At 41.8% G+C, this 16166-nt stretch overlaps 1 protein-coding gene across 1 annotated transcript; it reads right to left on the bottom strand.

Moving 5' to 3' along the window:
* Positions 1–10786: 10786 nt before the first annotated feature.
* LOC100651655 (transmembrane reductase CYB561D2) lies at positions 10787–16166 on the bottom strand. The gene is made up of 3 exons (XM_003400033.4): positions 15898–16166; positions 14215–14479; positions 10787–13570 (listed from the first exon to the last, which is right to left on the bottom strand). The coding sequence occupies exons 2-3, from the start codon at positions 14464–14466 to the stop codon at positions 13070–13072; spliced, it is 753 nt and encodes a 250-aa protein (XP_003400081.1). The 5' UTR covers positions 14467–14479; positions 15898–16166; the 3' UTR covers positions 10787–13069.

Here is a 16166-nt window from a genome sequence, read left to right as displayed (position 1 = left end):
TCTTGGATTATTCATAACTTTCGTAATAATGACACATCGCTCTTTCATCCTTCGTTTAAAAGCTTTTTCCCCTTTTATTAACACTGGCTATTTTAACACCATCTCGACATCTTCTTGGTTTTATACAAATCGATATTCGCATAGCTCTGCCAAGTAAGAGACAGATGTAAGTAATGAATTATACCTCGGTACTGTTTCGTCACACAATAGACAGTATTTTCGTTCCTGTGTAATATAACCGGGCCTCTTTATTGAAGTAAAATACTAGCGGAATGCGATGGGTTCATGGTGCATAAGCATTTTCATTCATATCGCTTTCTCTATGTTTCTCCAGCTCTCTGGAGATAGAGAATAATTTCGTCGTGACACAATTCGAGCCTCAGTCCCCGATAATAGCTGCATGCTAATGGCATTGTTTGCCACATTAAAATTACCGCTTCGCCCAATCGGCACTAATTGATTATTACGCCGCATCGAAACTATTCAAGAATTATGATCCCATTAATTGACGTAGAGTGGATGTTCAAACGATCCGTTACCGCAGAGGAAAAACCTGTGGTCGTCGAAGGGATGTATTGTTCCCGTTATCCTATCGTCCCTTTACCCAAGATTCTATCGACGAAATTAAACTGAACGAGAACCAAACGATTTGTTACGGACTATTGGTTTGCACGGCAGTTAGAAACGATCGAAACTAAATTTCAGAATCGCGAATCGAGTATATCTCTATTGAAGACGATTTTAATCGGCACTCGATTATGTTTACCATGCACACCATCAAACGCACTTGATTAAGAGATTCGATACCAAACTGGAATGCGATGTGAATTACCCGGCGCAACGGTGATTTCATCTTCCTGCTTGACTTGTCTAGAATATTACACCGCTGGGGAATAGAGAGGCTTCCGGCCGATGCATTCAAAGATCGAATTCCTAAATTAAAACATTTACATCATCCGGTATGCAATTCGATGAAATCTATTCGATCCATTTGGTAACGCAATGAATCCCGTGTAATCAGAGGTATCACGGATTCCGAATGCAATTATGAAAGCATCGTGGAAGTCGCTTAAAGAATTTTTCTTTAATCGTTTTATCATTTTACTTCTTCCTTCAAGGAACAATTTCCCGTTGACCCGATTTAAGGTGGCGCGAATCAAAGTTGCCTTCAGCCTGCAATCAGCAGCCAGCATTCGGGCGTGCTAAATTTGAATCGTTAATATCGTGTACCAACAGCCAGCAGATCTGGACGTCATTATTCCAGAAAGATGACTCTAATCTATTCCAGCAGTCTCGTCAACGAGGCAAGGCCGAGTCCACTGTTTCCGAATCTCTGATCTTTGATTGGTATTATTTCGTCCAAGACGCTATGATTTCGTTGACATACACTTTAGTATATTCTCTAAATTACAAGCTGCCATCGAACATGGTATCCTTTCCCACGGCAACTTGTCGGTTCAAAATGTTAGTTTAGCCATCACAGGTTAGGTTAGTGTGTAACGAGTTGCAAGCTGAGCACTATATAACATTCGGAAGTTTCAGCTTTCGAACAGGATTCGTGACTCGAAGCCGAATCGCGTTACTACGACGGGCAGATATCAATGTTCACAAGCACAAAGGATGTACACTCCTAATTCCGGTTGGAGACATGTACGATCGGTCGTAGTCACGTTAGATCTCCGAAGACACTTTCCACCGATGCGAATCAATTATGCGTCTGTGTCACTCTCGTATTTCTCTTGTTCGACTCCACGTACAGCATACGTCGGTAATTCGAAGCGCTGACCATGTCACTGGTCATTTTACAACCTCATCGATATGCAAGCAATCCTTTAGCCGGGGATGAATCCCACGACTAGGTGAAATGATTCCGTAACGACAATCAATCAGAAAGCCGACCCACTGACCGGAAACCATCTTTCACGTATTCTCGTAATTTTTGTCGAAAACCTATCCAACTTTCGGAGAGATTAAATACAAATTCCATTAAAGTCTTGTATATTACTTTAGTTTCGTGGCTGACACGATTATCGTATATCGTATGTTTCAATTGGCAATACGAAACGATGTCTCATTTGCATGCTGATTTTCTCGTTCTTCCCTGAATTTTGCACAGAGAGGCAACGAGACAAGAGTGAAAACGAGGATGAAGATTGATGCGCGTAGCTAACGAATTAGAAGTTCACAGCATCAAGACCTAGAAAATGTAAGGAGACATTCCATCGTAATCACACTTGGTAACTACTTCGAGTTTTAATGTACTTATTTTTAGATGGCAATTCTGATAAAAGCTATTCAAACTTTATCTTCGGTTGAATCGACATTCGTTTCACATCCGTTTATTCGTTTCACTAAATATACTCGTCCTGTTCTTTCGGTTCGATAGGAAATGAGAAACAGTTCGCGGCGAAACCGACGAAGGAACGTTTTGTCTACACTCGAATCTCGCAATTAGCTGAATATAATTTATTTTCGTTGCGTTGTCAACTTTCCAAGAGATTAACAAATTAATTGGCAGCCTTTCGAGCATTAGATAAACTACATGCTTCTTATGACGCTCGATTAAAGCAGTTTAGCAATAACGATATTTTAATTGTGTAGCTATTACCTAGCGCAATGCTGTAGCAGCTCTTCGCCGATGCCGCGAGGATCGATACGAATGCTTATCGCGAACGACGCTTGATTTTACGGTTATTACAAAAGAACTGCAAAAACAGTAGCGGAATTAAAGGTTAAAAACGCGATTGAAATTGGTCCCTCTGTGCCCCAGTCATGCTTCCCTTTCATAGAGAAAAACAGAAAGAACAGTAACCTAAGCGTCGATAATCAAAGAAGATTATCAGAAGGGGTAGAACAAACCTAGTAAATTATATATACAATATCGTAAAGTGTTTTACAAGAATTACAATTTTCAATTATTTTTTAATCCTATCCATCTTATGTGCAAGAACAACCACAGATTAATAATAAAAATCTTCTTCCACTCGAGAAATAAATAAAAAAAATTGCTCGCCTTATCGTGATGGTTTAGCATAAAAAATATTCGATCCGGAAGATTTCCATAGGTCTGAGTGCACGAAGTTTTAATCAGGCTCGTTAGAAATCGGGCCAGTTGAGCTCGGTATATTATCCGGTGCGACACGTGGAACGTGTTTCTCGTCCATCTTAGGTGAATTTCCGGAAGAAATTTCGAGCCCCTAATGCGGCCACTAAGCCCAGCCCGCTCGTCAACGAGGATAATTCTACGAGGTACCTGGCTGGTGTTGGCAAATGACTCTGGTCGCTAGCTCGATGACCTTATCGACCGGGTTGGGATTGACCCACGCCTCGTCAGCCTTTTACTGACGAACCGTGATAAGCCCTGATTGTTATATACGGCGAACGAGGTGGCTCATGCCACCACGAGCTAGAACAAATTCGTTTTGGATGCCCCTTGGGCCGCGTCATCCACTTAAGGTGGCCGTCCGACATCGATCGACGTTTCACAAAAATTTGCTCACCTGATCTGGCTTAAGAAAATGGATAAAGACATACGACGGTTAGTATATTAGTGTATATATATACGTTATATCTACGTATCTGTATGTGTGTATGTATAGTGAACGTGGATGGCATGAAAATAGCTCGATGCTCGCCTCAACCGAACCGTGCATTTTTCAAAATCAGCGGCCTTTCATTATTACCGATATATGCAAAAAAGGAGATGAAGTAGCGGAGGAACAGAATGATAGAGGGAAAAAAGGGTAAAAAAGCAATCGAAAAATGTGACTGCGACTACTATATCAGGAGCGTGTATGAAAAATGTAAATTTACACTGGCGTGTTGTAACGGCCGATTCGTTGGACGACGGAAGGGAAAATTTTAGTGCAAACGTATCTAATTGCACACAACCGTGCGCGAACGTGGCTAACGTAATTGCGGTAAAACATGCATTTAAAAGCCTTTAAATATTGAACGTTCTCCTGATGAATATTTGAAGGTACGAAGGGCCTGATACACACGGACGGTCGTACGTGAATTTTGTCGTCCGCCATTCTATAGGAAAGATAAAAACTCGTGGACGGTTGCATGATTTATTTTGTGAAATACACGAAGATTGCATGCTCGCTTTTCCACGTGATAACAGCGTCACGTGGCGTTGGCTTCGATTGACGAACATTACTCGTGGTTCCTTCAACGTCGAACGCCAGAATATCTTTACCTGGCTGAAGCAGATATGTTTCCGGAGCTAGATTAGATTTCCTCGTTGGATTCACGTGTAAAATGGTTTTTGACGCGTCTACCTTCTGACAAGTTCGCGGTGCTATGCATACAATGTCAATCTCGTCTCCGTTGAAAGATTATACGCTGCCTAACAGGGATATAACGACTTTGACGAAACAACGAGATGATCCACTGCAAGATAGGTGTACACGTACATATATATCCTATCCTCTCGAGACCTCGAATACGTAAAATGCATTTTAAAGAAATATTTATGCGGTTGGCCACGTACGTTGTTTGACGGCGTTGTACGGGCTTGATCCTCGAGAAGAAAAACATCCTATTTGAAACACGATGCATCGTTAAAGCTACAGAACAGGTACAAAAAAGAGAGCTCGATGATATTACATTTCGCTCGTTTATATTATTAATTCGTTTATCAAGTAGCATAGTTACGATTTCCACGGAAATCCAGAGATTACGAGTTAACGCGATACGAATTCTTTGTGCGAAACAAAAAGATACCACCGAACTTGAGAAACGAACGGACGATATCCTCCGTTACATACTTGCAAGTACCTGGAGCGACTTTTTTCAATCGCCGACTGATGCATCTGTCTGCCGCGAAACGTACATTCTTTATGAAACGCTGGCAAACCGAGCGGCGGTAGAATAAAAATGGAACAACCGAGATCGATATCGAGCTTGTTAATGCTTATATCTGGTCTTATACAAAAATAATTCCTGCTGAAACAAAGGCAGTACGCGTGGGGTGTGGACGGCGATTGGTGGGCTGAAGCGGGGGTGGATAAATTGGATTTTCAACGTTGCAAAAATGTAAAGAGGTACGAGAAAAATTCGATTTGAAGCGCGACTAGGTGGTCGCCGTTGCATCGACGTCGCGGTATCGGCAATCATTATCGCCACTTTACTCGGTCGTACGATGTCGGATGGCGAGAAAAAATTTAAGAGGAAAGTTTGCTTTTACCGTAGACTTTATCGGGTAGCATCTACTTTATCCCGGTTTCAACCGAACCGGATACGAAAATGCGAACTAATCTCACTGGAAGCAGATACCTTTAAATAAATGTCTTCCTGTAAATGTATCTGGAAAATTATACGCGGCTGTGATCCCATCAACGTTCGCTTCGAGCGATGAATGCTTTCTGGGATGGAAGCTTTTTTAATAAAGACTTAGCCCCGGCGTCGAACGATGGAAATTCCTTTTTCCATCCACTCCACAACGTTCGTGCAGCTACACAAAAGGTGCACACGAGCTGACGTTGGATCGGATCGTGAACGGTATCTTGAACCGCAGACGATCGTAGAAACGCAGCTCGTTCTGATAACACAGTAGCGTACAACCACGAAGAGGCCGACTCTCTCATGAAAGAGGGGAAACAAACCGTGGTTTGCAAGGTAATTCGTTCCCGATCCGATCGATTACGAGATTCGTCGAGTTCAGGTGTATATCGGGTAACCAAGATCTCCCACGTTGTAACCTCGCGTAACGATCTATCCGTTCAAACGTTGACAAGAGAAAAAGAGAGAGAATCGTTCCGCAATTTCTGCTTACTTCTGCACCGAATGCAGTCACCTCGTTTGTGGGGTTACGCTATCATCTCGTTGCCATCGAAGTCTGTGTGTTTCGAAACGAAGTCTGTCTGTCATCGATTTTATCCTTTATCGTAAATTACATCGTCAAAAGGATACCCGAATCACGAGCTGGAGATTTCAAAGTGGAAGTTCATTCCGCGAGCACGTTAGGGGGAGGAGAATGGAAAATGGGATAAGTTGGATCAATGCAAAAGGGGATATCTGACGAATATCGCGCGCCACGTGAAAACTACTGTGAAAAGGTAAGTTACTTAAGGAGAAAGATGCTCAGATGCTTGCCGTAGTTCGACCTACGAATTCTCTATTCTCCTTTGCTTGATTACATAAGGCTGAACTTAAGGCAGACCCAACGAAATTCCAAGTATAAGGGAGTAAAGGGCGTGTCGACGCTTTAAGACAGCGGGAAGAAGAATTTTTCGTCGCCTCCGTATATACCTGTACGTGGAAACTTTCGGACGACCGAATTTAAAGTTGGAGAACTACGTCGATCGTTGAGTCTGTGTTCGATCTTTAAACGATACGGTCGGCACGGAGTTAAAGTTGCTTTTCTTCTTACGTAAATGAACATCGCCGCGAGAAGTTTATCGAATTCGTGTTTTTCCTCTTTATTTTTCTCCTCCGTTTTTTTCCTTTCGTTTTCTTCATTGGCTCGTGTGGCCATCGAGGATAAACTCACAACTCGGTAAAGATCATCGAAAGAGAAAGGGTCACGATCGTTTGTATGACTACGCGTTCTTCTTCTTACGGTCTTCCCCGATCGGATCTTTTTTCCTCGCGTATCGCTATCGTGGCGTTTTCGTTGTGTCGTTATCGGTTGCGTTCTGGAAATCCCAACCTACGCTCTCCGAGATATTACTTGTTGATATTGTGGATATAACGATTCCACGAAGAGGAAATCGCTGGCTTCGTTTGACGTAGAGACCAACTCGCTACAATACGTAACCGTTCCTCCTCTCTTTTTTCTCTCTGCTTTCATCGAGCCGTCGTAAGTGATTTACAATTGTATTTCGAGAGGAATTCGATGAACGAAAGCTACCAATAATTTATTCGTTGAAATATGGATGATTTTATCGTAATTTGCGAACCGTTTAGCCGGACAAATTTGAACGAACGTGACTGACAAATTAGTGGCGTGGTCGGGAGTCCGGCGAGAAGAAGGGCCAGCGCGCGTATAGATTCCTATGAATTTGAAACGAACAAAACGAATATCCGGTATAACAAAGTCACGTTGGACACCCTCTACGCGTTCCATTCTACAAAAGAATTACACCCTGGCTCGAATGATTTATATATCCTATTTCCTGTAGTTAAATCAATTTCTCTGCCGTTAGAGCGGAAAGAGAGCCGAAATATTCGTGCTGCGCAAACAGAGAACGAAATCGCGAATGAAAATAACCAACGGTTCCTCCATATACTAGCAAAACGAAACAGCAGATAAATGCGTCCCCAAGTCCGTCCGAACGGCTCGTGTTTAATGAGTTTAAAATCTGGCGTTGAACCAAAATCATCCTCCTCTTCCTCCATGCCCGCGTTTCATATTAATGGCACGCACGTTTCACGAGATACGTTTCACGCGATAACGCGCGTCGCACTTTCTGTCAGTATTATACAAACAATTGCTACAAAATTTACCTTACTCAATGGGCAATTAAAAATTATACTTATCTCACGGAAATCATACTTTACAAGTATCATCGCTTTACGGTTCAACGTGTTCCACGTCATGTTAACCATTCTGATTTATTCAAACACAAGATCCATGTACGAAGCAACGTTCTACCAATAAAACGATACAGAGCGAGACGAAACTCCTCGACATCTCGTCCATCTATCAACTTTATCGGCTAAAAATTTCACGAAGGTGTTCAAAGCGAGTCGATATTCCCTTTCTAGTTGACGGTATGCATCGACCTTTTCCTTCGATCGGCGTAACTTCCATTAGCAGCGGCGGAGGCAGGCCAAAATGAAACACGATCGTTTCACTTGACGGCCGACGCTATCATGTCGGTGGACATCCGACAACTTGCGTTCCCGTGAACATAATTCAATGGCGCGCACAATCGCAGCCAGCGAAACTACCCGCGTAATCTTGCGTGTACGCGTCGCGCGATATCAGCTTGAAATAGAGTCGTCGTCGTTCCCGAACATCGACGTTCCCTTTTTCAACCAACGATTTCACAATGGACTGTGTATACGGTGGTGCCGTTTTCACCGAACGAATGGGCGCACGCTTTCGTTCGCAGCTTTTGATTTACATTAATTGATTCGCAGGCTCGATACCTGTGGCCTCGTGGATGAATGATAACCACGACGAGATTCGATCCGAGCATGCATATGTATAATTCCAGTCTGAATCCAGTAGAAGCACGATCGAGAGGAGAATATCGGTCAGAGGGAAAAGGGACGATTTACGAGGAAAAAATGAAACTACCAGCGGTCGCGGGTAATATCGCATCGCTTTTCGCATAGAATAAAAGCGCGTTTATTAACCCTGGTCATGACATATGCTAATTAAGAGGATAATGAATATATTGTCGAGCGTGAAAGTTAAAAGACCGCCGATTCGATATTATCCGCTCGTTGTTCCCGGTATGCTTAATTAACAATGTCATTGTACTCGTTTGCAAAACGGTGTTACCCGGAATGTAATTGCCAGCTTGCTTCTTTCTTCCCTCCATCCCTCTGTATTCCTGTCTCTGTCAGCCACTCTATTCGTGGCATAGTTCCTTCTTGTTTTAATTAAATCCCTCTCGTTCAGCTACTCTTCGGGAATTTAAATATTTCATCGAGGATTACACGATCCTGCCGCCGGTGAAACGAATATCCTAAAATACAGTCCTCGGGTTATCTATATCCAAAACCGCACTTATTGGAGGGAACGTCTAGCCAAAACCGATGAGAAATTTCCTACCGTTAATTCCCATTTTGCTCGTTCTAGGATTAACAGTGTCCGTTGCTTGGTCAATTTCGCGGCCAGCCATCGAACAAGACAGAACAAGAAAAAGAAAAATCGAAATAGAGGGAGAGAAAGAAACCGAACTCGAAAGCCATAGAATTTTCAAATCGTTATTACTGTACATGTGCAAGGTATTTCTATGGTTGGTTCGGTAGAGAAAGGAGACACAACACGCAGTTACATTCAATCGAGCGTAACTGGCGTGGAATTTCGCGGTAGAGAACTCCATACAGCGGTGTCGTACGTGCGAGATAACTTTGTTTCGACCGCCACTTCGTTGTCGGATACGGATTATAAAAGTTGCCGGTCGATTTTCGTTGACCGCGAACCTACGTGCATATACGCGTCAGATGGTGATCTACGGGGTAATCAAACTTTCCGGTAGCAAGTTTTCTCGCCTAAAAAATGAACGAAATTATTCCATGTTTTGGTTGCCTTTTTTCCCCTCTTCCCTATTTTAGACACTTTTAAAGAAAGTTTCAAAGTTTTTGAACGCGATGGAGTATCTTGCTTTATGATTCCTTTTTTTTCTTTTTATAACTACACCTGGTAGAGTTTGATATTCCCTCTTGCGGTATTACGACAGAGGAATCTATGAAAACGCTATACGAAGATTAAAGTGGAATTTTATTACTAGACCGATTCGCATTTATCACATTTTAATCGACCGATTCTCTGTTATAGAGTTATAATGTGTCGATATAATTAACGATTAAAGAGAAGTTCGGAAAGCGATTAGTCTAGCTTACGCAATAAACGTGGAGGCAAAGCAACGGTACCATTAATCTCGGTCAATCTTCGGCGAAACGTCGTTTTGGTACTATATCTCTTAAACGTAATCTCGCGCTCTTCCTCGATACTGTGCGCTAAGAGGGATTAGGAAAGTCGCAGTTTGAAACATCGACGCGCAATTAAAGATCATCCTGTATTCGACCCTAACCGTATCCGCTCTGTGCACTCGTTATCAGCACCTACGTTACAATTTTCCATTCCAATGCCGAGCTGCGATCGTCGTATCGACGATGTTCAGGCTGCGTGCAACTAAACAATGCATCCTGGTGCCAACCATGAATGGCCGTAAATGCATCAGCATAAATCGACCATTCGATGGATCCATCGAGTGGTCAAAAAAAAAAAGAAAGCACTAAATTGGAGGCAGGAACAAAGGCACGGGTGAATATCATCTATTTTTTTCTTTTTGTCCTGGTTTTTTCTTTTTAGGAAGTGGATGGTAGCAGGAGAGAAACTGTGAATTAAGGCAAGGCAAGAGGAGAATCCGTGCGTGCAGTAATAATGGAGAAACGTGTGTGGCAATGGCAACTGCGCTGCCACAGACGACCATTCAAATTTGCACGTAAAAAGCGCGTCGAATTGCCTTCGTTTTTTCTTTTTTTCCACCGTTTTTGCTTTAACTCCATTTTCCAGTGGAAATGATTCCGGTCCGCGAGATCGTCATGAGACACCGCAGCGTCCCTCTTTTTCCTCGTTAATTCGTGATTAATTCGCCAAAGCTCGGCGTTTTGGTGGTCAAGCGTTTAAAATAGGTTTCGCTGAACTTTTTCCACAGTTCCTTTATGATGGAACTTTTACCCATGTTTCGCTTGCCGATTTCTCTCGGACTCGTTATCCCTTTTCATTTCCCCTCCTCTTTTTTATTCGTTGCCCACCCCCTCCGTTCTTTTTTTTAATTTTTTAGGCTTCGGTTCGTGTAATTCTAAGCACGGGTCGATACGGATGAAAGATCATGAAGAAAGACACGTTGAAAATGAGCGACCAGCTGGTCTTAATATGAAAAATTCAAACGTCTGCACGAATTTAACGCACGCCCTGTGAATATTTAATGCGTTATAAGTTGACGGCGAGATGTGAATTATTCATACAATAGATGAACTCCAGTTAACGGAGTTTAAGCTACATGCGTATACGTATATACATACATACCCTACAGTTGCTTGAATATTGTTAATATTTATAGTAACTTACACGGGCTAAAGTATCTGGACCGTGGCGCTGTTTTCACACAGGATTTTAAAAGCTTTATTTCATTTTTCGCCGGTACAAACGTACGATATTAATTCTAATTAAATTTTTACATATTTTAAAATACATCGCGTGACTACATCTACGTTGCATACGTTTCGTTGTGTTCTCGAAAAAATACAGTCTTGCGTTGTTTTTTAAATCGCCGTTTTACCAAACAAAAAACATCGTTCGAAAAATCTGCGTCGCTTATTTAGCGTGTAACGAATTAATAAAGAGGCGAGGTCGAATAATTTCACGGTTTAACGAACTAATTCGAATCAATCGACGGGCGCAAACAATAACGATAACGAACTGTAGCGATTAATAATTCCATCAAATCCGTATACTTTCGTATTTATTCAGCTCTTTAATTCTTCTCGATATGTTTTATTTTGCAATACTTTTTGTTAGTTTAAAACAAGCCGAGAGCTCCGAGCAAATGTACAATTGCGATAATCAGTACGATGATTTAAATCCAAAACCGTGACCAATTAACACGGGAACACGAACGATAGCATGTCGCAAAAAATCAAGAAAATAGTATGGATTTTTTGTTTCTTTTTTCTAGAGAGCATGAAACACGAAAAGGGAAATTACTTGGTGTAAAGCGTCCAAATATTTCACGTCACGTTGAGCCACGCTAGAATACAAATGTTTTCTAACGAATGATATCGGCAACGTAACGAGTTTCGATTTAAATAATTTTCAAGAAAGGTTTTCGCTGAGTATTCGAAACAACGATTCTCCAACGAATCTAAATGGGCGATGATTAATAAAAAAAGATCCGAAGCTTCCCAATGATACTCCGCGTGGAGATTAGATCGCATCGATTGCCAGAAGACAAACGTTTCGCAATAAATTAACGTTCCTCGGATCACATTTATCAAGCGAAATCTCCTTTTCTTTTTTAATTTTTATCTGCCATCCTCCCTTCCCGATGAGATAGAAAGATAAAACTAGTCAATGATGACAATAGGGAAGAGTGGCAAATCTCCTAATTAATGTGTTCACGTTTGGCTCGGGCAAACGTCGTTCGCGTATTTGCTCAAACACGAATATGCATCTGCATGTTTGCAGCGTATATACGGGAAACATGCATCCCCGAGGAAGCGTCGTCTACGTCTTCCAATATGGCAATCAGGTGCCACGCGCGAATAAATATTCGTTACAGACGAGAATTTCGTTAGACGTTTCTCGCGATCGGCAACGACGAGCCAACTAAATATACAGACACGTACATATATCGCGTCGACGGAACCAACGCTTTTTTAAATGATTTCTGAAACGGCAGTTTTATCGAGTTTATCGTGTGCCAACATAAGCGTTAATTACGACTCCGGGTTATACGTTCGAAGAGAATATTACGCATAAATACAATATTACATTTGAATGATTTTTATACGTGTCAATTGAATTTTTTTAATCGTGTAGCAGTATTTGGATACTATATATTTATGCCAACGGGGAAAAGAAACAAAAAAAAAAAAATATGTAAAACACAAGCTCAGACCCGTTATTGAATAAGTTTGCCTCCATTTATCAAATACAAATAACCAAGACTATTTTCTTGAAATAATTAAAACAAAGACGAACGGGGACTATAGTATTTCACTACGATATTCTAGGATTTATCGAATTGCCTTTATCGTCGATTGACAGATAACAGTCAGGAGCATATGGTCCAATGAATAATCCACTTTGCGTCAATGCAGGAAGGACGATTTTGATATGATTCAATGGAAGAATTATCATGCAACGCCAATCGTCTTGTTCGTGAAATAGAAATGCGTTTGAGCTGTAACTGCTTTTGAATCGCCGTATAAACGGCGATTGAACCGCACCGTGATGATACATACGTTGGAAATATCGCAGCGTAATGACTTTATATAATTGAACTTTGATTACACGATGGAATCGCGTCATTCGTTAACTCAATACCTATTTTCCAACGAACGTTGTGTAATTCCCCCATATCGCTTAAGAATCGAATTATGTTTACTCATCGATCACGTTCGCCTAACTAAAGGAAAATAAAAAAAATATATTCGCATTTTTTTCTTCGATTCAAAACCTTTTTCCATCTGGATCGGTGTTTTTTCAAATAATTATAAGTTCTTTAAGAGAACGCGATAAAGATAATATTAATACAACAAAATCTCTCAACGTTTACTTTAAATCTTAGAAATGAAGTAACACCGATCAACAATAGACGTGCCGATAATCTAATCGATCAATTTATCTATATTGACACCTCGAATTCTATTGATTTCTCTATCTGAATAGTTTTACGAACTGTTGGTAAAGAGTGGGAAGAGCCTTCCTTGCCGAAAGCACAACGATCACGATACTAACGATTATACAGATATACCTTGCGTCCACTTTTGACGAGATATTCATCGTTCTGAATTTCCAATAGCCCAAACATTGTGACGCCATACCGATCGCGAAACACGATAAACCTAAGAAGTTGTGGCCAAACTTAATCGTTACTGGTCTTATTACTTTTCGGAGTTTCGTAGCGATAAAAACAGGATAGCCGGTCACAGTTAAAAGGATCATTATGATTAGAGATGTGATGCCTAGGATCGCGTGATTGGACTTGAAGTGTATCCTTTTCACTCGGTACATTAGCACGACACCGGCAATGACGCAGATCAGGCCAAGTAGCTGCAGAATCCAGTGCAAGTGTTTCTTTGTGCCGTGCGTAAAATATCTCGTCAAGATGTTGTCACCAGCGAGCGCGACGATAGCCTCCGACATCAGCAGGACGTACTGAAAAGGGTAAGATCGAGTCGTCAGCGATCACGGAAGCTGCAATCGTTGGACAAAGTCGTTAGAACTTCTTTAGCCACTTTGGTTAGCCACGGTATCTCTCCCCTCGGGGAACAGAACTAGTTTGGAATAGGCGAACTCGGTCCCGTAGCTGAATTTGGATTTCGTTGTTATCGTGCGAGATACGAGAGGCGTGTAAGTGGGAAATAAATGGCGCAATTTGAATCGAGTGTAATCGTCACAGAGAACATTCTTGGACAAGGTTACCCACGAATCTTCTGTTCTGTGCTTCTTTCTATCTTTTGCCCTCTGTTTATGCGTTTCTTTTGCCTCGTGGCCAACCAAAACAGCTTTTCCCTCTTTTGAACGATTAAACCGCGAGAGTCCAGAGTTCTTTTCTTCGCTCAATTTCATGGTTTACGTAGACCTGGTCTACGGTTGTTTTGAAATTTCTGTTCGCTCGTTCCACGCTCCTTTGCGGGAAAAAGACGTCGAAAGACGGAAGGAATGAATATAATCCGAAAGAGGGGTAATCTCGGATTAACTGGAAGATGTTTTGGATCGACGAACAGAGGAGGGTGAAAATAAAAATGAGGTTCGATATATAGTTTGAAAAATATTTGAATATCCGTCGAGATACATACCCCGACAGTGCAGAGGGTCGTATGATTGAAGACACTGGGAGTCACCGAGTAATACAGGGTGAACGCTGTCAGACAAACGATGAGTATATGGTTAACGAGGTCAACTATGGTAGCGCACGTGCTCCATGCGCTTCGTTTCGTGTCAGAGGTTTCGAAATTCGAGGAACTATTCGGAAATTCCGAGGACGACGAGACATCGACTTTTGTTTGGCCCAACTGGAACGACGTTGCGTTTACTCCTTCTTCTTCCATGCTTTCAAAATATCTGCAAGTTTACAACAATTACGAAGTTCTCTATATATATATGAGGAAGAATTTTATATCACTGCACTCTACGTAATGACTTGTTTGAATCGAATACATTCCATTCTACAACTAAGTAACTGTTCGTTTGATTAAATTAATATCAGGCTATCATATCGCTTTAATCACCTATCTTAATAACTCTGTTTAATATTCCAAGTGTTCTACTAAATGAATCGCAATTTTTCTTCCCTTTCTGATATTTTCTGTTGTACTAAATCGGTGTCGTATTGTGTCAGATATCGCGTATCGAGGGGAGGAATCTCTTCGGCTAATTTCTTGGCGGTGCACATAATCAGAGAAATCCCTTTGCTATATCGGCGCGAAGTCTTTTACGACGTGGCTCGAAAATATTTAGCAAATGGTGAAAGAGTTGGCCGAGCAACAATAGTAATTACTAGGTTAAGTAATTGCTATATAAAGGGAATTACAAAGGGGACTGACTTGTATCTGTGTTTGAAGTGATTACATCTGGGAGCACGATGGTACTGACCCCTTTAAAATCGGGCCACTGATCGAAAGAAACGGAAATGAGTTCGTTGATCCCGGCGTTCCGTAGGAAACGAAAATGTAAAAGGCCATATGACGTGGAGAATAGAAATTCAGCATATAATTGATTTAGCGATGCAATCGGATCGATGGGATGGCTTTATTGCGATCGGACTCGAATATATATTTGCCGTGAGCAGCTGGCATGTTCAGGGAGAAGAGAATAGACATAGACGATCGTTCTGTTCTCACGGAAACAAAGACAGGAAAGAAAAGTTCGCTTCGTTCCAACGTGATTTTCTTTTTTCATCCAAGCCGCCATAATCTCTTCGAAGCGAAGTGAATAAAACAAACAAGTTTCCTTTTCCACCGAAAGACAAGAGTATACGGTTCCCGACTATACAATATCAACAGCCGCGTTGCGTTTTTATTTTCCACTTATTTTATCCACAATGTAGTTCGTTAGGGCGAGCTCCCTTCGTCTCGACTTTTCGTTCGTCTAGAAAACGTTGGCTGTCCGCGACGACTCGGCGCGCCTCCAGCTTCTTTTTTCTTACACGAGCGAACCTTCGAAGATTGTTTTGTTTGTTGGTTTATTAGACTGAGAATCGCGTCTTGCCGGATAATCAAGAGTCCTGGATGACGAACAACCGCAGATTTACCGAATACGATCGTTTAATCGAATCTTGCGAAATTGTCTCTCGAGTTGGCGGCCGAGGGCGACGATTACTCCGTCTCGTGTCCATGGCTGAGACAGGGGAAACACGAGACCAGAGGGTGGGGGAGGGGGTGGTTGAAAAAAAATTACAACGTGGCAGTCGGTGCAGGGGAACCGGATCCAGTAGCGAAAAAACGAGATTTTGTAGAATTTTAAACGACTCGTTAACTCACCAAACAACCCCGTTCTCCTTCGCCCGAAATTACGTGAATTCTTCTTAAATTATAGCCGCACTGATTGCCGCGCACACCCTTCGCACACTTTCAACCGCTCAGATACGCGTTTCTATTTCGTGGAGCGTAAACATCGATGACGATCCAAGTGCGACTGCTTTCATACTAATTGCGGACATCCTTTAATCGAGCGGAACGTTCTGTTGCTGTGATATTGAACATTTCTTTCTTTCGTTCGTTCTTTCGTTTCTCTTCCTCGCACGCTCGCA

This window comes from Bombus terrestris, chromosome 13 (genome assembly GCF_910591885.1).
Source record: "Bombus terrestris chromosome 13, iyBomTerr1.2, whole genome shotgun sequence".
NCBI lineage: Eukaryota > Metazoa > Arthropoda > Insecta > Hymenoptera > Apidae > Bombus > Bombus terrestris.
Note: the sequence above shows the minus strand (reverse complement) of the source record. Positions and strands in the feature narration are given on the sequence as shown.